This window comes from Erythrolamprus reginae, chromosome 1 (assembly GCF_031021105.1).
Source record: "Erythrolamprus reginae isolate rEryReg1 chromosome 1, rEryReg1.hap1, whole genome shotgun sequence".
Classification (NCBI taxonomy): Eukaryota; Metazoa; Chordata; class Lepidosauria; order Squamata; family Dipsadidae; genus Erythrolamprus; species Erythrolamprus reginae.
This window is the reverse complement of record NC_091950.1, coordinates 19,595,794-19,621,324: the sequence shown is the minus strand read 5'-3', so window position 1 is coordinate 19,621,324 and position 25,531 is coordinate 19,595,794. Positions and strand designations below refer to the sequence as shown.

Sequence of the window (25,531 nt, the reverse complement as noted above, 5' to 3'; positions counted from 1 at the left end):
AATATACCATGCATAAACTGTATAGGCCCAGGGGAGGTTTCAATTCCCCCATGCCTGACGGCAGAGGTGGGTTTTAAGGAATTTACGAAAGGCAAGGAGGGTGGGGGCAGTTCTACTCTCCTGGGAGAGCTGGTTCCAGAGGGCTGGGGCCACCACAGAGAAGGCTCTTCCCCTGGGTCCCGCCAAACGACATTGTTTAGTCGACGGGACCCGGAGAAGGCCCACTCTGTGGGACTTAACCGGTCGCTGGGATTCGTGCGGCAGAAGGCGGTCTCGGAGATATTCTGGTCCGATGCCATGAAGGGCTTTATAGGTCATAACCAACACTTTGAATTGTAACCGGAAACTGATCGGCAACCAATGCAAACTGCGGAGTGTTGGTGTAACATGGGCATACCTGGGGAAGCCCATGATTGCTCTCGCAGCTGCATTCTGCACGATCTGAAGTTTCCGAAAACTCTTTAAAGGTAGCCCCATGTAGAGAGCGTTACAGTAGTCGAGCCTCGAGGTGATGAGGGCATGAGTGACTGTGAGCAGTGAGTCCCGGTCCAGATAGGGCTGCAACTGGAGCACCAGGCAAACCTGGGCAAACGTCCCCCTCGCCACAGCTGAAAGATGTTTCTCTAATGTGAGCTGTGGATCGAGGAGGACGCCCAAGTTGCGGACCCTCTCTGAGGGGGGTCAATAATTCCCCCCCCCCATGGTTATGGACGGACAATATAATTCTAATAATAGGTAAAATGGAAGAGGGGAAGGCAGAAAAGACAATGGCAGCCAGTGATGGATCGATGCTCCAGAGAGTTTATTAGTTTATTTAGAAATATATTCCTTCTTGGAGAAGCAAGACAGGTGGGTCCTTATGTGCTCCAGGTGTAACTGAAGCAGTAATCTTTCTGCACGCTTAGTGGCTGAAGGTAGTACAGCTCCTCAATTGTGGGGCACACCCAGCGTGTGGTATGGAAGACAGACTCCCCAACCTGGGAGGAGAGAGAGAGAGAGGATAGGTCAGACAATACACAGGAAAAAAACCCAGTTTGCCCAGTGGTTGAGGTGCCAGCTTAGGAACAGGAGACGGTGAGTTCCAGTCCTGCCTTACTCATGAAAATTGTTTGGGTGGTCTCGGGCCAGGAGGTATGTGAGCTCCAGATTCTGCTAGATCTGTGGTCCCCAATCTTTTTGGCACCAGGGGCCGGTTTCATGGAAGACAATATATCCACGGACTGGAAGCGGGAAGGAGAGGAGCATGCAACCTAGATCGCTCACATGCGCAGTTTCCGGCAAGACTCACATTCCTGTGACAATGTGATGCCTGGTGACCGGATGTGGAGCTGAGGCAGTAATGCTAGGACTGGGGAGCAGCTGAAAATTTATTTATTTATTTATTGGATTTGTATGCCGCCCCTCTCCGTAGACTCGGGGCGGCTAACAACAGTGGTAAAAACAACATGCGACAATCCAATACTAAAGCAGCTAAAAACCCTTATTTATAAAACCAAACATACCTACAAACATGCCATGCATAAATTGTAGAGGCCTAGGGGGAAAGAATATCTCAGTTCCCCCATGCCTGACGACAGAGGTGGGTTTTAAGAAGCTTACGAAAGGCAAGGAGGGTGGGGGCTATTCTAATCTCTGGGGGGAGTTGGTTCCAGAGGGCCGGGGCCACCACAGAGAAGGCTCTTCCCCTGGGTCCCGCCAAACGACATTGTTTAGTTGACGGGACCCGGAGAAGGCCCACTCTGTGGGACCTAATTGGTTGCTGGGATTCGTGCGGCAGAAGGCGGTCCCAGAGATAATACAGATCAAGTTAAGTTTAAGTTTTATTAGATTTGTATGCCGCCCCTCTCAGAAGACTTGGGGGCGGCTCTGCTCGCCCACCCACTCTCAGCTCCAAAGTACAGTGTTCCCTCGATTTTCGCGGGTTCAAACTTCGTGAATAGCCTACACCAGTGTTTCCCAACCTTTTTTGAGCCGCGGCACATTATTCGTATTTTCAAAATCCTGGGGAACACTGAAAGGGGGGGGGGCGGGCTAAAGAAAAGTTTGGACAAAAAAACCCTCTCTCTTCCTCCCTTTCGCTCTATTTCTCCCTCTTTCTCTCTTTTCCTTCCTTCCCTTCATTCTCTCTCTCCATCCCTCTTTCTTTCTTTCTTCCTCTCTTTTTTCCTCTCTTTCTCTCTCCCTCCTTCCCTTCCTCTATGTCTTTCTCTCTCCCTTGCTCTCTCTCTCTGTCTCTCTTGCTATCTTTCTTGCTTTTTTCTCTCTCTCTCTTGCTCTCTCTCTCTCTTTCACTGTCTTGCTATATGTCTCTTTCTTTCTCTTTGCCTCTCTTGCTATCTCTCTTTCTTTCTCTCTCTCTCTGTCTCTCTTGCTATGTCTCTCTTTCTTTCTTTCTCTTTCTGTCTCTCTCTGTGCCTCTCTTGCTAAGTCTCTTTCTCTTGCTATGTCTCTCTTTCTTTTTCTCTCTCTCTGCCTCTCTTGCTATGTCTCTCTTTCTCTCTCTCTTTCTCTGCCTCTCTTTCTTGCTCTGTCTCTCTTTCTCTCTCTGTCTCTCTTGCTATGTCTCTCTTTCTTTCTCTTTCTCTCTCTCTCTCTGCCTCTCTTGCTAAGTCTCTCTTTTTCTCTTGCTATGTCTCTCTTTCTTTTTCTCTCTCTCTGCCTCTCTTGCTATGTCTCTCTTTCTCTCTCTCTTTCTCTCTCTCTCTTTCTCTGCCTCTCTTGCTGTCTCTCTTTCTTGCTCTGTCTCTCTTTCTCTGCCTCTCTTGCTATGTCTCTCTTTCTCTCTCTCTCTGCCTCTTATATGTCTCTCTTTCTCTCTCTCTCTCAGCTGACTGCAAGCGGGAGCCCTGACGGCGGCAGCTGGACGTGGTGCTGGACACCGTATATGCCAGGCACGCAGCGCCAGCATGTACGATGTCCAGCAGCACGTCCAACCCCCACCGTCAGGGCTCCCACTTGCAGTCAGCTGAGAGAGAGCGAGCGAGCGATCCCTCTCGCCGCCGCCATCTCCCCCGACTGCCTGCGGCCGCTGCGGCCAACCCCCCCCCGCTCCCATCGGACACTTGCCGTCGACGCCAGAGGAGCTCCAGCTGGGCGGGGCGCTGCCGGTACTTCCGTCCTGGGGCTCCCGCTCGCAGCTGTCCCCCGCCTCCTGCTCGATGCTGCGGTTTTCGGCGCTCTCCTGCTGGGCCCCAAAGAAAGAAGGCGGGAAAAAGGTGCGAAGAATGGAGCTCTCCTTCTTCCTGCCTTCCTTCTTTGGGGCCCAGCAGGAGAGCGCCGGAAAACCGCGGCATCGAGCAGGAGACAGCTGTGAGCGGGAGCCCCAGGACGGAAGTACCGGCAGCGCCCCGCCCAGCTGAAGCTTGACGGCACACCTGGCCATGTCTCGCGGCACACCAGTGTGCCGCGGCACACCTGTTGGGAAACGCTGGCCTACACCACGGTTTTTCAAAAAATATTAGTTAAAAAATACTTCGCGGGTTTTTTTCCCCTATACCACGGTTTTCCCCGCCTGATGACATCATACGTCATCGCCAAACTAATAATTTTTGCAAATCAATAACAAAAAAATAATAATTATTGTGAATAAATAATTATGTTTGTAAATATCAGGATCCCTGAGTGTCTTATTCAATGGTAATAATGATGAGTAAATTATTGTTAAGGGAATGGGAAATGGTAATTTAGGGGTTTAAAGTGTTAAGGGAAGGCTTGTGATACTGTCCATAGCCAAAAATGGTGTATTTACTTCCACATCTCTACTTCGCGGAAATTTGACTTTCGCGGGCAGTCTCGGAACGCATCCCCCGCGAAAATCGAGGGAACACTGTATATGGCCCGGTTTTTAACCGGCTGTGGTACTGATCCGTGCCCCCCCACTCCCCCGAGCTAGATTAATGTCAGAACAGAAGAACAGAGTTGGAAGGGACCTTGGAGGTCTTCTAGTCCAACCCCCTGCTCAAGCAGGAAACCCTACACCATTTCAGACAAATGATCATCCAATCTCTTAAAAACTTCCAATGTTGGAGCATTCACAACTTCTGGAATCAAGTCCTCCCACTGATTAATTGTTCTAACGGTCAGGAATTTTGTCCTAAGGTGCTTCTCTCAATGTCTAGTTTCCACCCATTTCTTTTTGTTAGAAACATAGAAGATTGACGGCAGAAAAAGACCTCATGGTCCATCTAGTCTGCCCTTATACTATTTCTTGTATTTTATCTTACAATGGATATGTGTTTATCCCAGGCATGTTTAGATTCAGTTACTGTGGATTTACCAACCACGTCTGCTGGACGTTTGTTCCAAGCATCTACTACTCTTTCAGTCAAATAACATTTTCTCATGTTGATTTTGATCTTTCCCCCAACTAACCTCAGATTGTGCCCCCTTGTTCTTGTTGTGTTCACTTTCCTACTGAAAACACTTTCCTACTGAAACTTATTTAACCCTTTAACGTATTTAAATGTTTCGATCATGTCCCCCCTTTTCCTTCTGTCCTCCAGACTATACAGATTGAGTTCATTAGGTCTTTCCTGATACGTTTTATGCTTAAGACCTTCCACCATTCTTGTAGCCCGTCTTTGGACCCATTCAATTTTATCAATATCTTTTTGTAGGTGAGGTCTCCAGAACTGAACACAGTACTCCAAATGTGGTCTCACCAGCGCTCTAATTGTTCTACCCTCAGGTGCTTTGGAGCAGTGTTTTTCAACCAGTGTGCCGAGGCACACTAGTGTGCCGTGAGACATGGTCAGGTGTGCCGTGAAGCTCAGAGAGAGAAAGAAAGCAAGAGAGAGAGAAAGAAAGAGAAAGAAAGCAAAAGAGAGGAAGAGCGACGAGAGAAAGAACAAGAGAGAGAAAGCAAGCAGAGAGAGAAAGAGAACAAGAGAAAGAAAGCAAGAGAGAGAGAAAGAGAGAGGAAGAAAGCAAGAGAGAGAGAGAAAGAGAGGGAGGGAAGGAGAGAGAGAGAGAAAGACATAGAGGAAGGTAGGGAGAGAGAGAGAAAGAGAGCAAAAAAGAGAGGAAGGAAGGGAGAGAAAGAAAGAGGGATGGGGAGAGAAAAAGAAAGAGGAAGGAAGGGAGAGAAAGAGGGAGAGAGAAATAGAGTAAAAGGGAGGAAGAGAGAGAGATAATTTTTTTTGTCCAAACTTTTTTTAGTCCCCCCCCCCCGCTCAATGTGCCCCAGGGTTTCGTAAATGTAAAAAATGTGCCGTGGCTCAAAAAAGGTTGAAAATCACTGCTTTGGAGAATAGGTTGACTCCCTCTTCTTTGTGGCAGCCCCTGAGATATTGGAAGACTGCTAAGACTGCTAGTCCTTCTTTACATTAAACTAAATATAACCCAATTCCAGCAACCATTTTTTATATGTTTTAGCCTCCAGTCCCCTGATCATCTATGTTGCTCTTCTCTGCACTCTTTCTAGAGCCTCAACATCTTTTTTACATTGTAGTGACCAAAACTGGATGGCCAACTCCTGCAAAAGTACATCTAGTCACCTGGTGGAAAGAAGGCATTGGGAGTTTTTCCGATTTCCCCCAAATTGATTTAGCGCCACCCAGAAGAGCCAACTCATATACGGCTCATGTATTATAGCTCTGTAGGGAAAAGTTTCACGGGAGGGGGGGGCAGCCAAGGATTTAGGAGTGGGGCAAAGGAAAAATGGGGGTGCAATAGGAGGAAAAAGAATTTAATTTAATTTATTCAACTTCTATGCCGCCCAATCCCGTAGGACTCGAGGTGTCTTACAACAATTAAAAAAACAATACAATAATACCATAAAAAGTATTGCGGTTAGCTCTGGCCCAGCTCCTGCCCCCGGGGAATGTGGAGGTGGATGTGGGGAAAACATCAACATGCTCCAGGCCTGTTTTGCTGCCGACAGAGTCAGCTAGTGAATTATCCTCTGAAGAAGGAAGTGTCGGTCATTATCTTCGCTTGATTCAGAAGAAGAGACAATGATAGACCCAAGCATGCGTAGAACTATGCATAGGAGAGAACAACTTAAGAAATATTACAGGAGATAGAGAGGCCACCTGTGGTTGGGTGGGGCTCCAGTAATTAGGGCTGCTGATAAATTGGCAGCGTGCAGGCCTTGCAGTGTGGAAGATTATCTGATCGTATTGGTTTGGATCGTGCCTTGCTGTTTCTGGATTGTGCTCAGGACTTTGGAATATAAAGACATTATGAGTGTTTATCACGTCTGAACAACAGTAGCTGTGAAAAACTTCACAGTTACTGGTTTATTGCTTGGATTTTATTACTGGACTCAGTTATCTGTCTGTATTCAAGAGTGCCTTGTTTGTACAAGACATTCCTTTGAAGTTTAAAAGGGAGTTTTGCTTCTTTTTTGTTTGGATAAAGAACATTTAATTGCATTCTCTCGTGTGTGTGTGTGTTTGCTTGGCTAAATTTCCCTTTAATTGAAGGCGTGTGGCATACGCCGGCTGAAAAAAAAAGAAGTCAAACAACGATAGTAATTAAAACGCCATGACCCTAACAACCCATTAAAAAACCCCAAATCAGTCTAACAACATACATACCAAACAAAAATGGTTAGGGCACATCTGGTGTTAAATTCACGGCCCCAGGCTTGTCGACAAAGCCAGGTTTAACAGCTTTTCGAAAAACCAGTAGAGTGAGAGCAATGTGAATATCGGGGGGGGGGGAGTTGATTTCACAGAACCGGGGCAGCAACAGAAAAGGCCCTCCGCCGCGGCCCCACCAACCTACATTGGTTAGTCGACGGGACCTGGAGGAGGCCGATTGTGTGCGATCTAATAGGCTTCTCTGGGAGGTAAGAAATTCCTTTTATTACAAAATTTTCCAAAGATTCAAACCTTCCAGCCAGGGACGTCTTTCATGATCTTGGCTTCCTCTTCAAAGTTATAACGCAAGAGGCGTAGCACCCTTCAACAAAGAGAGAGAGAGAGACAGAGAATGAGTGTTTAATTAAGTTGTCAGTAAGTTGTGACAGTTATAAAGAGGCCCACCATATCATCCTGACTCAATCTTAGGAACTTTTCCGCAGTGGTGGTTAAGAGAACACAGCAGTCGTTATGTGAATGTCGGATCATTACATGACCCATTGTTCGCTATGGACTGGGTTTTTGCTGTAAACCGCACGCAAACTCCAAATTCCAGACAAAGTGTCGTAAATCACAATAATGTGACGATGGGACACTGCAAATGGCTGTAAATGCAGGCCAGATGCTGACTGCCCAAAATATGATCACGGGATGGTGAGGAGGGGGTAATATCGGAACTCTGAAACCAGGTTATAATAAGTCCTTTTCCCAGGGTCACCAACCGCTCTAAACTTGATTGTAGAAAATACAACTTTAGCAACCGAGTGGTTAATGCTTGGAATTCACTACCTGACTCTGTAGTTTCACCACCAAAATCCCCAAAACTTTAACCTTAGACTGTCCACTGTCAACCTCAACCGATTCCTAAGAGGCCAGTAAGGGGCGTGCATAAGCGTACGAGCCTGTCTACCGTCCCTGTCCTAATGTTCCGTCCTTTATCAGTACCCATCTTATGTATATAATCATTATACAGTGATACCTCGTCTTACAAACCCCTCGTCATACAAACTTTTCGAGATACAAACCCAGGGTTTAAGATTTTTTTGCCCCTTCTTCCAAACTATTTTCACCTTACAAACCCAAGCCGCCGCCACTGGGATGCCCTGCCTCCGGACTTCTGTTGCCAGCCGAAGCGCCCGTTTTTGCGCTGCTGGGATTCCCCTGAGGTTCCCCTCCATGGGAATCCCCACCTCCGGACTTCCGTGTTTTTGCGATGCTGCATGGGAATCCCAGCAGCGCAAAAACGGGCACTTCTCTAGCAACGGAAGTCCGGAGGTGGGGTTTCCCAGCGAGGGGAGCCTCAGCGAAATCGCAGCATCACAAAAACAAGGAAGTCTGGACATGGGGTTTTGAGGACTTCCGTGTTTTTGCGATGCTGCAATTTCGCTGAGGCTCCCCTCGCTGGGAAACCCCACCTCTGGACTTCCGTTGCCAGCGCAGCACCCGTTTTTGCACTGCTGAGATTCCCCTGCAGCATCGCAAAAACACGGAAGTCCGGAGGTGGGGTTTCCCATGGAGGGGAGCCTCACGGGAATCCCAGCAGCGCAAAAACAGGCGCTTCGGCTGGCAAAAAGGGTGAGTTTTGGGCTTGCACGCATTAATCGCTTTTTCCATTGATTCCTATGGGAAACATTGTTTCGTCTTACAAACTTTTCACCTTACAAACCTCATCCCGGAACCAATTAAGTTCGTAAGACGAGGTATCACTGTATCTAGGTATATTACCAACACGTACTTGACAAATAAAATAAATAAATAAACAATAGATCCGATTGGGGGAATTGAGCAATCTGCATTCTGCTCAGGCTAGTGTTTTTCAACTCTCCGTGGCTTTAAGATGGACTTCCACTCCCAGAAATCCCCAGCCAACATGACTGGCTGGGGTATTCTGGGAGTTGAAGTCTGCACATCTTAAAGTTGCTGAGAAACAATGGCTTAGATCAGTGTTTTTCAACCAGTGTGCCGTGGCACACTAGTGTGCCGCGAGACATGGTCAGGTGTGCCGCGAAGAAGGAAGCTCAGGTTCCGATCTCGCAACTTTTTGCTGAGTGAGTGAGAGTGAGAAAGAGAGAGAGAAAGAGAGAGAGAGAAAGAAAGCAAGAGAGAAAGAAAAGAGAGAAAGAGAGAGAAAGCAAGAGTGTGAGAGAAAGAAGGCAAGAGGAGAGAGAAAGAAACAAGAGAGAGAAAAGGAGGAAGGGAGCGAGAGAGAGAGAAATGAGCAAAAAGGGGAGGAAAAAAGAGAAACGAGAAAATGATTGAGACAGAGAATGAGAGGAAAGAGAGAGAAACAAAAGAGAGAGATAAGTGACTCTTGATTTAAAGCATATGATAAAAAGCACCCAAAGAATAAGAGAGAAAAAAACCCAGCCATCACCTGTTTTTGGAAATGGTTCAAGAGTGTGTATACACACACACACACACACACACACGGCTGGGGAGGAGACAGGGATGGAAAAAGAGAGGAGAGTGTCTTAGGGTGTCATTTTGTGTCATTTTGGTTGGTGGTGTGCCCAGGATTTTGTAAATGTAAAAAATGTGCCGCGGCTCAAAAAAGGTTGAAAATCACTGGCTTAGATAAAAGGAAAGAGGGAGAAGTAAAGTGTATCTCAGGCCTAGAGAGCTGAACTTACTTGCGGTCCTCTTCAGCCATTGTGAGAGGCATTATTGCTATCCTGGCTTCCGCGTCCTCAAAGGCCAGGAGTCTAGAAAAAGTGGGAAAACAGGAGGGAGGGGATAACAAAACGTGCTCAGCAAAGACAAAACTGGTTTCCAGATCTTGAAACATGGAGTTTTCTAACCTCAGCAAACTTTAGGATGCATAGACTTCAATTCTTAGCATGGTGGCTGAAGAATTCTTAATTGAAAGTCTACCCATGTTAGCTAGGCCAGGGGTCTCCAACCTTGGCAACTTGTGGACTTCAACTCCCAGAATTCCTCAGCCAGGAAAGCTCCGACCTTGGCAACTTTAAGAATTCTGGGAGTTGAAGTCCACAAGTCTTAAAGCTGCCAAGGTTGGAGCTGTTACTTCCAGACAGTACTAAACTTTTCCACATAACTGTTTTCATCAGTATCTGGTATGTTGGTGAAATGTACCGTATTTTTCCAAGTATAAGACACACCTTTTCCACTCTAAAAGAAGCTGAAAATTTGGGTGCGTCGTATGTTTTTTTTTTTCCCCAGCCCTAATGATGCACTAACATAAGAAACATAGAAACATAGAAGACTGACGGCAGAAAAAGACCTCATGGTCCATCTAGTCTGCCCTTATACTATTTTCTGTATTTTATCTTACAATGGATATATGTTTATCCCAGGCATGTTTAAATTCAGTTACGGTGGATTTACCAACCACGTCTGCTGGAAGTTTGTTCCAAGGATCTACTACTCTTTCAGTGAAATAATATTTTCTCACGTTGCTTTTGATCTTTCCCCCAATTAACTTCAGATTGTGTCCCCTTGTTCTTGTGTTCACTTTCCTATTAAAAACACTTCCCTCCTGAACCTTATTTAACCCTTTAACATATTTAAATGTTTCGATCGTGTCCCCCCTTTTCCTTCTGTCCTCCAGACTATACAGATTGAGTTCATTAAGTCTTTGCTGATACGTTTTATGCTTAAGACCTTCCACCATTCTTGTAGCCCGTCTTTGGACCCGTTCAATTTTGTCAATATCTTTTTGTAGGTGAGGTCTCCAGAACTGGACACAGTATTCCAAATGGGGTCTCACCAGCACTCTATATAGCGGGATCATAATCTCCCTCTTCCTGCTTGTTATACCTCTAGCTATGCAGCCAAGCATCTTACTTGCTTTTCCTACTGCCCGACCACACTGCTCACCCATTTTGAGACTGTCAGAAATCTTACGATCTTACGACTTGGCTTGCAGGCTTTTTTTCATTGCTAATCACTCTGAAGAATGTTTTTTCAGCCCCAAACAGGGGATAGAATAATGTGCTGAAGCTGACCAGACTAAGGACACTAGCCGGATGAATACCTGGTAGGCAGATTTCCCTCCCTATTTTATTCCCCGAAAACTGTGAAAAATGGTCATATGTCAGATTTTTTTCAATTGCTACAGTAACTCCGAACGGTCATTAAATGGGCTGTTGTAAGTGGGAGGACTATCTCCATTGAGCAAAGGCAGCCTGCGACTGTCACGCATATTTTTCGGGCCAATTCAAATGAAGGAAATGATCGTAAACTTACCTCCTCTCCCAGTTCCATTTGAAAAGCGTGTAAGTGCCAAAAACGAAAGTCCCAACGCCCAGGGCAAGGAGGCCATAACCTAGAAACAACAAAATAGAGTCCTCGTGTTTATTAGCAACCACCAAGGGCTGTTTGTAACAGTAAAACAATATTTAGATATTTAGATATTTAATATCTACATGAAACCGCTGGGTGAGATCATCCAAGGGCATGGGGTGAGGTATCATCAGTATGCAGATGATACCCAGCTTTAAATCTCCACCCCTTGTCCAGTCAGCGAAGCAGTGGAAGTGATGTGCCGGTGCCTGGAGGCTGTTGGGGTCTGGATGGGTGTCAGCAGACTCAAGCTCAACCCGGATAAGACGGAGTGGCTGTGGGTTTTGCCTCCCAAGGACAATTCTATCTGTCCGTCCATCACCCTGGGGGGGGAGTCACTAACCCCCTCAGAGAGGGTTCACAACTTGGGCGTCCTCCTCGATCCACAGCTCACATTAGAGAAACATCTTTCAGCTGTGGCGAGGGGGGCGTTTGCCCAGATTCGCCTGGTGCACCAGTTGCGGCCCTATTTGGACCGGGAGTCACTGCTCACAGTCACTCATGCCCTCATCACCTCAAGGCTCGACTACTGTAATGCTCTCTACATGGGGCCACCTTTGAAAAGTGTTCGGAAACTTCAGATCGTGCAGAATGCAGCTGCGAGAGCTATCATGGGCTTTCCTAAATATGCCCATGTCACACCAACACTCCGCAGTCTGCATTGGTTGCCGATCAGTTTCCGGTCACAATTCAAAGTGTTGGTTATGACCTATAAAGCCCTTCATGGCACTGGACCAGAATATCTCCCGGACCGCCTTCTGCCGCACGAATCCCAGCGACCAGTTAGGTCCCACAGAGTTGGCCTTCTCTGGGTCCCGTGAACTAAACAATGTCGTTTGGCGGGACCCAGGGGAAGAGCCTTCTCTGTGGCGGCCCCGACCCTTTGGAACCAACTCCCCCTGGATATCAGAGTTGCCCCCACCCTCCTAGCCTTTCGTAAGCTCCTTAAAACCCACCTCTGTCGTCAGGCATGGGGGAATTGACATGTTCCTTCCCCCTAGGCTTATAAAATTTATGCATGGTACGCTAGTATGTATGATTGGTTTCAATTTGTGGTGTTTTTTAAATTAACTTAAATATTAGATTTGTTTTACATTGTATTGTTATTGCTGTGAGCCGCCCCGAGTCTGCGGAGAGGGGCGGCATACAAATCTGATTAAACTAAACTAAACTAAACTAAACAAGAAGAAAAAACTCCAAAGTTGGCTATGCTTTCAAAGGCCAGCTTTAATTTTTTTTTCTCTTTAGACATGAACTTTAGGGAGATCCCTTCTTGCTGAGTTCATGATCTAAATGCAGTTTTTCATCAGGACTATTTTACAGAAAGTCCTCAACTTACAAACACAATCGAGCGCCCTTTTTCTATCGACTGTTGTTATGTACAGTAGTACCTCTAGATATGAGTTTAATTCGTTCCAGAATGGAGCTCGTATGTCGATCAACTCGTATCTGGAACAAATGGCTTTAGACTTTGTTTTTCCCCTCCGAGATAACCAGAAGCAAGGATTCTTGCGCCACCTAGTGGAAGTTCGGCTCGTATCCCGAATTTGAGCTCGGGTCTGGAACAGAAATTTCCCTCCCGTCGTGGCTCGCAACTTGGAATACAGTGATCCCTCGATCATCGCGAGGGTTCCGTTCCAGGACCCCTCGCGATGATCGATTTGTCGCGAAGTAGCGGTGCGGAAGTAAAAACACCATCTGCGCATGCGCAGATGGTGTTTTTATTTCCACAGCAGCAGCGAGGAGCCGAAGATTGGGTTTCCCCGCCGCCTCGCTGCTGCTGCTTGTCCGCGCGCGTGCCGCCCGCCCCCCGCACTGTTGCTGGGGCCGCTTCTCAGCTGAGAAGCGGCCCTGGGGTTTCCCCCGCGCGCGCGCGTGCCGCCCGCCCCCCGTGCTGTTGCTGGGGCCGCTTCTCAGCTGAGAAGCGGCCCTGGGGTTTCCCCCGCGCGCGCGCGCGTGCCGCCCGCCCCCCGCGCTGTTGCTGGGGCCGCTTCTCAGCTGAGAAGCGGCCCTGGGGTTTCCCCCCGCGCGCGCGCGTGCCGCCCGCCCCCCGTGCTGTTGCTGGGGCCGCTTCTCAGCTGAGAAGCGGCCCTGGGGTTTCCCCCGCGCGCGCGCGCGTGCTGCCCGCCCCCCCGCGCTGTTGCTGGGGCCGCTTCTCAGCTGAGAAGCGGCCCTGGGGTTTCCTCCGCGCGCGCGCGCGTGCTGCCCACCCCCCCGCGCTGTTGCTGGGGCCGCTTCTCAGCTGAGAAGCGGCCCTGGGGTTTCCCCGCGCGTGTGCCGCCCACCCGCCCACGCCGTTGCTCGCGCCTTACCGGGGCAAGAGGGGGAAGACCCAGGGAAGCCTCTGCCCGGCGGGGAAACTCCACCATCTACGCATGCGTGGAAGGGCACGCATGCGCAGATGGTGGAGTTTACTTCCGGGTTGAAAACTCGCGATATAGCGTTTAGCGAACATCGAGATCGCGAAACTCGAGGGATCACTGTACTGTACTCGCATGTGGAGCAGCTCGTATCTAGAGGTACTACTGTATTATGCTGGCTGGGGAGCTTCTGTTCTCCTGTGTGTCTGCGGGTTCCAGTGTGTTTTTGCTTCTGCGCCTGGGCAGGACGCAAAATATTGTGAGAGGACAGGCGCCTGCGTGATATTTTGGTGATACAGTGGTACCCTCGTCTTACAAACTGAATTCGTTCCGTGATCAGGTTCGTAAGGTGGAAAGTCCGTAAGATGAAACAATGTTTCCCATAGGAATCAATGTAAAAGCGAAGAATGCGTGCAATCCAAAAATTCACCCCTTTTGCCTCATTACTGTCGGCAGGGGCGGCATACAAATCTAATAAATTATTATTATTATTATTATTATTATTATTATTATTATTATTCGGATCCTTGTTCGGGGGTGGGTGGAGAGTGGGGGAAGACACCGCAGGCTGCCCGGAGGGAGCCTCGTGGGTGGACTCTCCCCTTGGAAACCCCGAAACTGGGACCTGTGCTCCGTTCCCGGCTGCCGGCTCTCTGAAGGAAAGTCAAGCCAGCCGGGTGGGGAGGGGGGATGAGAGAGAGGGAAGCTCTTGGGGGGATGTCCAGCTGGGGGAGGGAGTCACCCTTCTCAGCACCTGCAAGCCCAGGAGGGCGGCTCCCTGCTTCTCCGATCCTCCCCTGAGAAACCCCAGAACGAAATAAACCTCAGAATGTCCAGCTGGGGGTGCCGAGAGGGGTGACTCCCTCACCCAGCTGGACATCCCCCCAAGGGCTTCCTCGGCAGTGGTTTCCCTCTCTTTCAGCCCCCCCCCCCAGCTGCCCTGTCTTTCCTCCTGAGGTTTATTTCGGTCTGAGAGCCGGGGTTTCTCAGGGGAGGGTCAGAGAAGCAGGGAGCCGCCCTCCTGGGCTTGGGGGTGCCGAGAGGGGTGACTCCCTCCCCCAGCTGGACATCCCCCCAAGGGCTTCCTCGGTGGTGGCTTCTGTCTCTCTCAGCCCCCCTTCCCACCCAGCTGGCTTGTCTTCTTATGCGCGTCCAGAGGTGGGAAATCCCAGCGGGGCGGGAAGCAAATCCTGGGGGTGACAGTCACAAGGCAGGGGAATCCCTGCGACAGTAAGCGAGCCCATGCGTAGTAAGATCAAAAGCAACATGAGAAAATATTATTTTACTGAAAGAGCAGTAGATCCTTGGAACAAACTTCCAGCAGACGTGGTTGGTAAATCCACAGTAACTGGATTTAAACATGCCTGGGATAAACATAGATCCATCCTAAAATAAAAGACAGGAAATAGTAGAAGGGCAGACTAGATGGACCAGGAGGTCTTTTTCTGCCGTCAGTCTTCTATGTTTCTAAGTGAGCCCACGCACCCGGGCTCAGGTTCGTAAGGTGGAAAGAGTTTTTAAGACGAGGCAAAGGAATCTTAAACCCTGGGTTCGTATCTCGAAAAGTCCGTATGACGAGGGGTTCGTAAGACGAGGCATCACTGTATTTTGCTTCTGCACATGCACGGAAGCAAAAAAAGGCATCTATCTATCTATCTATCTATCTATCTATCTATCTATCTATCTATCTATCTATCTATCTATTGGATTTGTATGCTGCCCCTCTCCGCAGACTCGGGGCGGCTAACAACAATAATAGAAACAGCATGTAACAATCCAATCCAATACTAAAATAACTAAAAAAAACCCTTATTATAAAACCAAACAGACATACAGACATACCATGCGTAAATTGTAAAGGTCTAGGGGGAAAGAATATCTCAGTTCCCCCATGCCTGACGGCAGAGGTGGGTTTTAAGAAGCTTACAAAAGGCAAGGAGGGTGGGGGCAATTCTAATCTCTGGGGGGAGTTGGTTCCAAAGGGCCGGCGTTGCCACAGAGAAGGCTCTTCCCCTGGGTCCCGCCAAACGACATTGTTTAGTTGACGGGACCTGGAGAAGGCCCACTCTGTGGGACCTAACTGGTCGCTGGGATTCATGCAGCAGAAGGCGCATCCCTCACAAGATTTTACTTCCTGCGCATGCGCAGAAACACACTGGAATGTGCGCGCGCACGGGCAGGAGAATAGAAGCAGCATTTGCGATGCACTGGTAGCAACATGAATGGGAATCCGCCCGATTTCCAGAGGAAAAAAATAAGGACCAATACTCAGTTGACTCTGAGGACACAGATAAATCTCCAAGCACCTCAACCACCCTCTAAAAGGATACAAATGATTAGCTGTTTGCAAGGAATATCAATCCTTCCATTCCCCATTGTCCTGTCAGAGCTGAACAAGCATCTTGGATGAGAATGGAAACTGCAGTTTAATGTTTCCAAATGTAAAATAATGCACTTGGGGAAAAGGAATCCTCAATCTGAGTATTGCATTGGCAGTTCTGTGTTAGCAAAAACTTCAGAAGAGGAGGATTTAGGGGTAGTGATTTCTGACAGTCTCAAAATGGGTGAGCAGTGTGGTCGGGCAGTAGGAAAAGCAAGTAGGATGCTTGGCTGCATAGCTAGAGGTATAACAACCAGGAAGAGGGAGATTATGATCCCCTTATATAGAGCGCTGGTGAGACCACATTTAGAATACTGTGTTCAGTTCTGGAGACCTCACCTACAAAAAGATATTGACAAAATTGAACGGGTCCAAAGACGGGACACAATCTGAAGTTAGTTGGGGGAAAGATCAAAAGCAACGTGAGAAAATATTATTTCACTGAAACAGCAGTAGATCCTTGGAACAAACTTCCAGCAGACGTGATTGGTAAATCCACAGTAACTGAATTTAAACATGCCTGGGATAAATATATATCCATTGTAAGATAAAATACAGGAAATGGTATAAGGGCAGACTAGATGGACCATGAGGTCTTTTTCTGCCGTCAGTCTTCTATGTTTCTAGAAGAGAAACATCTTCAAAAGAAAAAAACCAGCCCAGTTGTCTCCTGAAAAAGTATCTTTGGGCTCATCTTACAGGTTTTGAACTACTATATTTATTTATTTATTTATTTTATTTTATTTATTGGATTTGTATGCCGCCCCTCTCCGCAGACTCGGGGCGGCTCATGGCAGTGATAAAACAGTATACAATGACAAATCTAATATTAAGTCTAAAATAACAATTTTACATTAAAAACCTAAAAAAAAACCTTATATAAAAACATACACACAAACATTCCATACATAAAACTACATAGGCAAGGGGAGATGTCTCAGTTCCCCCATGCCTGACGGCAGAAGTGGGTATTAAGAAGTTTGCGAAAGACAAGGAGGGTGGGGGCAATCCTGATCTCCGGGGGGAGCTGGTTCCAGAGGGTTGGGGCTGCCACAGAGAAGGCTCTTCCCCTAGGTCCCGCCAGCCAACATTGTTTAGTCGACGGGACCCAGAGAAGGCCAACTCTGTGGGACCTAACCGGCCACTGGGATTCGTGCGGCAGAAGGCGGTCTTGGAGATATTCTGGTCCGGTGCCATTTGCTTATTTATCAGACTTGTATGCCGCCCTTCTCGAACCAGAGCAGCGTACAACATTGTAAATGCAAACAATATATGTGAGAAATCTAATTATTTTTTAAAAGACATATACAAAATTAATAAAATCTAAAAAAACCTCTTAATCCAATTCAATTATTCGTATCGTCCGGGGACAGCCTCATTGCTCACAGTCCCCATGCCCACTGGCAAAGGTAGGTCTTCAGAGTTTTACGAAAAACCAGGAAGGAGGGGGTTGTACGCATCTTTGGAGGCAATTCATCCCAAAGGGGTGGGGCTACCACAGAGAAGTCTCTTCCCCTACAGTGACTGGCTGACGGGACCTAGAAAAGACCAACTCTGTGGGACCTAACCGGCTGCTGGGATGCATGAGGCAGAAGACTCATGCATCCCAGGGACCACGGGACTACCCATCCTGTAGGTAGTCTGGTGCTAAGCCACGTAGGGATTTATAGGTCATAACCAGCACATATTATATATATAATATGTAGATTGTTGTGAGTTCAGGTTTTTCTCCGTGTAATATTTTGAGTGTCTTTGCAATGTTTTGGCGAAATTACATTCGCCATCTTCAGGCTCAAGTTATTGGCTTTGTGCAAGCTGTTCCACTGATCAATTGTTCTAACTCTCAGGAATTATCTCCTTACCCTGTTTCCCTGAAAATAAGACGTACCCCGAAAGTAAGGCATGTCAGAGGTTTTGCAGAATTTGCTAATATAAGGCACCCCCCTGAAAATAAGGCGTAGTCAAGTTTACATACGGTACGGTGGAAAAACATATAGTACCATTCAAAGCTGTTCATAGCGGTACCGTAATCATGTGGCGTCCCCTGCTGGCCCCTTCCATCGCTTTGTACCGTCCAGTACAGCAGACACAGTCTGCTGCTGTCTCACCGCCATTACAGTCTCCACTACAGTGCGTAGACTGTAGTTCCTCTGATGGCCGGAAGCTGCAATAGCGGGAGTATACTGTTGTACCATATAAGTGCCGTCGTTTGTGTGTGTGGGTGCCATACTGACAGGTACCGTACCGGGGTGTCAGATTTTCTGCCTGTGAATTTGTCTTATTTGAGAAATATAAGGCACCCCCCGAAAATAAGAAGTAGCACAACTTTTGGAGCAAAAATTAATATAAGACAGTGTCTTATTTTCGGGGAAACACGGTAGTACTAAGTTACTTCTCTCCATGTTTAGTTTCTACCCATTGCTTCTTGTCCTGCCCTCAGGTGCTTTGGAGAATAGGTTGATTCCTTCTTCTTTGTGGTGACCCAAGAGATATTGGAACATGGCTATCATGTCTCCCCTCGTCCTTCTTTTCATTAAACTAGACATATCCAGTTCCTGCAAACATTCTTCATATGTTTTAGCCTCCAGTCCCCTAATCCTCTTTGTTACTCTTCTCTGCACTCTTTCTAGAGTCTCAACATCCTTTTTGCATCGTGGTGACCAAAACTGAATGCAGTATTCCAATACATACGTACATATATATACACTGGTCAAAAAAATAAAGGGAACCCTCAAATAACACATCCCAGATCTGAATGAATGAAATATTCTCATTGAATACTTTGTTCTGTACAAAGTTGAATGTGCACAACAGCATGCTGAGACCGCCTTCTGCCGCACGAATCCCAGCGACCGATTAGGTCCCACAGAGTGGGCCTCCTCCGGGTCCCGTCAACTAAACAATGTTGGTTGGCGGGCCCCAGGGGGAGAGCCTTCTCTGTGGCGGCACCGGCTCTCTGGAACCAACTCCCCCCGGAGATCAGAACTGCCCCTACTCTTCCTGCCTTCCGTAAACTCCTCAAAACCCACCTTTGCCGTCAGGCATGGGGAAACTAAACATCTTCCCCTGGGCACGTTGAATTTATATATGGTATGCTTGTGTGTGTGTATGTTAGTATAGGGGTTTTTCTTAAATTTATAATATTTTAATTAATTGGATCATGTATTGGATTGTTTTTTCACTTGTGAGCCGCCCCGAGTTTTCGGAGAGGGGCGGCATACAAATCCAAATAATAAATAAAATAAATAAATAAATAAATAAATGTGAAATTGTCAATCAGTGTTGCTTCCTAAGTGGACAATTTGATTTTACAGAAGTTTGATTTACTTGGAGTTATATTCTGTTGTTTAAGTGTTCCCTTTATTTTTTTTAGCAGTGTATGTATTATTATTATTATTATTATTATTATTTATTAGTTTTGTATGCCGCCCCTCTCTGAAGAGTCGTATGTACGTATGTATGCATTCAGTTTTGGTTGCCACGATGCAAAAATGATGTTGAGACTCTAGAAAGAGTGCAGAGAAGGGTAACAAAGAGGATTAGGGCAGTGATTTTCAACCTTTTTTGAGCCGCGGCACATTTTTTACATTTACAAAACCATGGGGCAGATTGGGGGGGGGGGGGGGGGGCGGCTAAAAAAATATTGGACAAAAAAATTCTCTCTCTTCCTCCCTTTTGCTCTATTTCTCTCTCCCTCTTTCTCTCCCTTCCTTTTTTTCTCTCTCCATCCCTCTTTCTTTCTCTTCCTTCTTTCTTCTTTTTTGCTCTCTTTCTCTCTCCCTCCCTACCCCCCTCTATGTTTTTCTCTCTCCCACCTTCCCTCCCTCTTTCTCTCTCTCTCTCTTGCTTTCTTTCTTGTTCTCTTTCTCTTGCTTTCTCTTTCTCACTCTCTCTCTTGTTTTCTTTCTCTGAGCTTCCCGGCACACCTGACCATGTCTCGCGGCACACTAGTGTGCCACGGCACACTGGTTGAAAAACACTGGATTAGGGGACTGGAGGCTAAAACATATGAAGAACGGTTGCAGGAACTGGGCATGGCTAGTTTAATGAAAAGAAGGACCAGGTGAGACACAAATATATATGTATGTGTGTCTCTGTGTGTGTGTGTGTGTATGTATGTATGTGTATGCTGTGTTTTCGTAGATTTTTGTATATTTGTTTTCGTAGATTTTCACAGGTATATGTATGTAGATTGTTGAGTTTGAGTTTTACCCCGTGTAATATAATATATGCATAGACACTCAAAATATTACACGGGGTAAAACCTGAACTCAGAACAATCTACATATATATATACTGTATATGGGGAGATGTCAACTGTGTGTATATGTGACCTCTCCCGTTTCTAAGAGATCTGTAAGGGGCATGTATAAGCGCACTGTGCCTACCGTCCCTGTCCTACTGTCATCGTTACTTTTCACTGCTACTATTTATTTATTTATTTATTTTGTCCAATACAAATTGAAAGTTAAAGAGAATAAAAACGTGTAGTATTAAATATCAGGGAAGGGATAGAAGAAGAGATATGAGAATAGAATACATCAATGCATATGCATATGCATGCTCGACAAAAATAAATAAATAAATAAATCCACGTATTTGCAAAATAACCAACCCAGGTTTAGGCTGTCGTGTGAAGGGTTGCAAAAGCACCGACCCCGCATATGAACACAACCCATGGTGGCTTATTCAAGACAGACATCCCTAGCTTAAGCGAGAGACCGCGAGCCAGCCGCCTTACGAAGCACCCGAATTTCCAGACCCCGTCTCCCCATCCTCACCCGGGAGCCCCCGATAGGGCAACCGCCTCTTATAGTTGATTGGTCCATAACCGCCCGCAGGCGGCATGTCCTGCTTCACCTTCCAGGCTCCCGCCGCCATCTTGGAAGCGGGCGACTCTCTCTCTTTCCCGACCCGACTGCGCTTCTTTACTCCGATCTGGTGCTCGCCTCTTGTGGATGACGTCACGCGAGCGCAGCGATTGAAACCCCGATTTCGGACAAGGGTGACGGGCGATCACGTGACAGGAATTCCGGCCCGGCTGGAGAACTCGGACGGCGAGGCTTCTTGTGCGCATGGGAGCCCCCCCCCCCCTTCATGGTCCCGAAACGCGGTTTAGAAACCGTTCTTCTTTTTAGCGCCCAACACCTTACAGAAAACGTAGATGATATATATAACGTTAGCATTGGAAGGACGAAATTAAGGTTGTACTCTAAAACAGTGTTTCCCAACCTTGGCAACTTGAAGATATTTGGACTTCAACTCCCAGAATTCCCCAGGCAGCATTCGCTGGCTGGGGAATTTATTTTATTTATTTATTATTTGGATTTGTATGCCGCCTCGGGGCGGCTCACAAGTGGAACAAATCATAAATAATCCGACTAGATTTAAAATATTTGAAGATTTAAAAAACCCCATATACTAACAGACACACACACAAGCATACCATGTATAAATCCTGGGCGTTGAAGTCCAGATATCTCCAAGTTGCCAAGGTTGGGAAACACTGCTCTAAAGCAGGGGTCTCCAACCTTCAACATCCAGAATTCCCCAGCCAGCTTTGCTTTGCTGGCTGGGGAATTCTGGGAGCTGAAGTCCACAAGTCTTAAAGGTGCCAAGGTTGGAGACCCCTCCTTTAGAGTTGGAAGGGAGATTGTTAGGTCACCTAGTCCACCTCCCCCAGCAGAGACCCTACACCATTTCTGACATACTTGTGTGTGTATGTATATATATACTGTATATGTCAAATGTTTTTTTAGCTGGAATTTTAAAATTAAGGGAGACTAGGATGGTCCCATTTCGGCCTTGTTCTGGCCTCATCAGCTAGCCACACCCTTCCTTACTGGGATTTGATCCGGTGGACTCTGCCTTGGCTAGCTGATGAGGCCAGAACAAGGCCGAAATGGGACCATCCTAGTCTCCCTTAATTTTAAAATTCCAGCTAAAAAAACATTTGACACATACAGAATATAGTTGTCGGCTATAAATAAATTAACTGCCTTGAAATGGTCCTGGGTTGGGCCTAGAGGCAAAAAGGAGCTGTGACGTTCCTTCTATATACCAGGGTGATCCGACATAAAAAAAACATATATACTGTATATGTATACACACACACACACACACACACACACACACATTAAATAAATAAATCTCCCACAACTTCATTAGGCAGTCTGCTCCATTGGTTGATTGTTGTCAGAAAATTTCTCATTTCCAGATTCAATCTCATTGAGTTTCCAACCATCATTCCTTGTCTGGCTTTCAGGTCCCTTGGAAAATAGCTTTGTCGTCTCCTCTCCGTGGCAGCCCCTCAAATATTGGAACACTGCCATGTCTTCCCTGGTCCTTCTCTTCACTACACTAGCCATGCCCAGTTCCTGCTATCCTGTCCTAATGGTCCCAATTTATTTGTATGTATTTCATAAATCCATAATGATGTTTGTATTTATGTTATCTAATACATGCTTGACAAAACAAATAAAAACAATTAGTAGATGGTCCTCTATTTACAACAGTTCCTTTAGTGACCATTTGAAGTTACAACAGCATTGAGTATACTTATGACCATTTTTCACTTATGACCACTGCAGCATCCCCATGATCATGTGATTCCCCCCTAGATGGTTGATAAGTGACTGAGATTTATGAGCTAGTGTCCTTGAGTCATGTGATCCCTTTTATGACCTTCTGACAAAATCAACGGGAAATCAGATTCCCTTAACAACCATGTTAATAATTTAAAAATTGAATTTTAGGACCTGGGCGTACATAAGCGCACTAATGTTCCTTCTGTCCCCTGTCCTATTGTCTCTCCTATATCTCATATATCTTCTCTACTATATCTCTATAAGCTTCGTTGTATATTATTGTGTATTGGACAAAATAAATAAAATAAATAAAAATTGGGTCCCATGGGATTAGGCGACATAGAAGTAAATTAAATTAAATCTTTTAAGAAGAAATAAAACATGGCTTCACATTGATTTCAAATTCCAGGAAAGCTATCACCAAAGCAGCCACGGCCAGCCTCTGGCTTCTATTGAACAAGTTTTGTTCTACTTATGTTGTTTATAGTATTGGCTGAATCCACACATTACATTGAAGCCTGAATCATGGTTAACAAACTATGTGGCTTAATCCAGAAAACACATAAAGCCAAACAAGACCTATTTTGGCCTTGCATGAATTTGCCTGTTATGCAGTAAACAACTTGCATGCTCAGAAGCTTTTATTTCAAAAGGTTGATAATAAAACACAAGGCATTTACCTCCTTACCCTCAATACATAATATTCATGCTTTCTTTTGCCTTCAAGTGTTAAAATATTCCTTGATTTTATTTTCACAGCTTGATTAAATACACCCAAATAATCTGGGTGCAAGTTGTTCCACTGATTGTTTTGTCAGGAAATATCTCTTTAGTTTGTTTATGTTTATGTTTATTTAGATTTGTATGCCGCCCCTCTCCGCAGACTCGGGGCGGCTCACAACAAAGTGAAAAAAACAGTCATCTCACTTATGCCCTGCATAAGAGTTATTTTACTATATTGATATACAGTACAGTATACTTTATTGTGGGAATGCCAAGGGCTCATAATCAAATGCTATCAGCAAACAGGAAAAAACCCCAATTTATTATCTGGCTAAATGATTTATGACAAGTACAGGTAGTTCTTGGCTTAAAAACCATTTTAGTGACCATTCAAAGTCACAATGGCACGGAAAAAAAGGGATTTATAACTGGTTTTCACTTATGACTGCTACAATGATCATGTGATAAAAAATCTGTCTGTTTGGCATCTGGCATGTACTTATGACAGTTGTACTGTCCCAGGGTCATGTGATCACCATTTGTAACCAGATTCTGATAGGCAATGTCCACGGGGGAAGCCAGATTTGTTTATGGGTAGTGATTTCCTTAACAACTGTATCAAAAAAGATTGTAAAATGGGACAAAACAAATTGGAAAATTTGGGGTAAATTTTGGTTATAAGTCAAGGACTAGCCGTACTCAACACCAAACACAGCCAACAATATAATTCAGTAAAAATTATTTCCTGTTCTCTCCCAATGGTAACTCTTAAAGCAGATGTTCTCAATTTTTTATTTATTTATCTGTAAAATGTAAATTAGAAACATAGAAACATAGAAGTCTGACGGCAGAAAAAGACCTCATGGTCCATCTAGTCTGCCCTTATACTATTTTCTGTATTTTATCTTAGGATGGATATATGTTTATCCCAGGCATGTTTAAATTCAGTTACTGTGGATTTATCTACCACGTCTGCTGGAAGTTTTCTTCCAAGGATCTACTACTCTTTCAGTAAAATAATATTTTCTCATGTTGCTTTTGATCTTTCCCCCAACTAACTTCAGATTGTGTCCCCTTGTTCTTGTGTTCACTTTCCTATTAAAAACACTTCCCTCCTGGACCTTATTTAACCCTTTAACATATTGAAATGTTTCGATCATGTCCCCCCTTTTCCTTCTGTCCTCCAGACTATACAGATGGAGTTCATGAAGTCTTTCCTGATACGTTTTATGCTTAAGACCTTCCACCATTCTTGTAGCCTGTCTTTGGACCCATTCAATTTTGTCGATATCTTTTTGTAGGTGAGGTCTCCAGAACTGAACAGTGTATTCCAAATGTGGTCTCACCAGCACTCTATATTAACCACCCATTTTTCTGCAGGGTAACTTTGGAGGAATCTTTTGAAATAATTTCCAGATCTCAGGGGAAGAATATGAAAATCTCTCAGCACGCCTGACTTCCAACCGGTAGAATTCACGTTTTATGTTTACAACATGAGCACAATGGCAGGCTACCAGCTCACTCAATTTAGCGTGCAAATAGCTAATAGCAAATAGCTTGCATTGCATGCCACATGAAATTTTTTGATGGCAAGCGAAGGTCATTTACTTATTTTAAAGGTTTATGTGGCTTCCCACACTTAGGAATGCATCTTGAGTGACTCACAATGGAAATCCATGAAATAAATAAGAACTCAGATGACAAAAGCATGCAGGCTTTTAATCCATTTAGTGCAGTTGTTGTGCTCCAGAGGTTTTGATTTTTGGCTGCAATTATAGTGTTTTTATTATGACTTTTCAGACACTTCTCTGTTTTCCATCCGAGTCCACTTTCAGATAGGAGTGCAGCTACAAACATACTTGTGTCATTAGCAAAACTACATTAATGTTTCTCTTCCTAGCAAGAAAATATATTGCAGGTGAAGAGGAATCAGAAGAAAAAAGGATTAAGACAATTTTGTCACCACTGTTACGTTTACCTCTGTTAATACATAATATCAGAAAGCTTTGCTTATCGTATTCAGATATACAGTGATACCTCATCTTACAAACTTAATTGGTTCCAGGATGAGGTTCTTAAGGTGAAAAGTTTGTAAGACGAAACAATGTTTCCCATAGGAATCAATGGAAAAGCGATTAATGCGTGCAAGCCCAAAATTCACCCCTTTTGCCAGCCGAAGCGCCCGTTTTTGCACTGCTGGAATTCCCCTGTGGCTCCCCTCCATGGGAAACCCCACCTCTGGACTTGTGTTTTTGCAATGCTGCAGGGGAATCCCAGCAGGGGAATCCCAGCATCACAAAAATGAGCGCTTCGCTGGCAATCGAAGTCCGGAGGTGGGGTTTCCCAGCGAGGGGAGCCTCAGTGAAATCGCAGCATCGCAAAAACACCGAAGTCTTCAAAACCCCACCCCTGGGCCTCTGTGTTTTTGTGATGCTGCGATTTCACTGAGGCTCCCCTCGCAGGGAAACCCCACCTCCAAACTTCCGTTGCCAGCGAAGTGCCCGTTTAAACGGGTGCTTTGCTGGCAACGGAAGTCCGGAAGCGGGGCATCCCAGCGGCGGCGGCGGGTTTGTAAGGTGAAAATAGTTTGTAAGA

The 25,531-nt window shown here is 45.8% G+C and overlaps 1 protein-coding gene across 1 annotated transcript; it reads right to left on the bottom strand.

The window, feature by feature from the left end:
• Positions 1 to 781: 781 nt before the first annotated feature.
• On the bottom strand, positions 782 to 20,582 carry NDUFA13 (NADH:ubiquinone oxidoreductase subunit A13). Its single transcript, XM_070746389.1, has 5 exons — positions 20,408 to 20,582; positions 10,791 to 10,869; positions 9,215 to 9,286; positions 6,837 to 6,906; positions 782 to 977 (listed from the first exon to the last, which is right to left on the bottom strand). Exons 1-5 carry the CDS (start codon positions 20,505 to 20,507, stop codon positions 858 to 860), a joined length of 441 nt encoding a protein of 146 aa, XP_070602490.1. The 5' UTR covers positions 20,508 to 20,582; the 3' UTR covers positions 782 to 857.
• Between the last annotated feature and the right edge of the window lie 4,949 nt (positions 20,583 to 25,531).

Coding starts and splice junctions, on each gene's coding strand:
- NDUFA13 (XM_070746389.1), bottom strand. CDS start 20,507: ATGGCGGCGGGAGCCTGGAAGGTGAAGCAGGACATGCCGCCTGCGGGC. Junction 10,870..20,407: donor GCCCTATCGGGGGCTCCCGG/GTGAGGATGGGG, acceptor TGTTGTTTCTAG/GTTATGGCCTCCTTGCCCTG. Junction 6,907..9,214: donor ATGGCTGAAGAGGACCGCAA/GTAAGTTCAGCT, acceptor TCTTTGTTGAAG/GGTGCTACGCCTCTTGCGTT.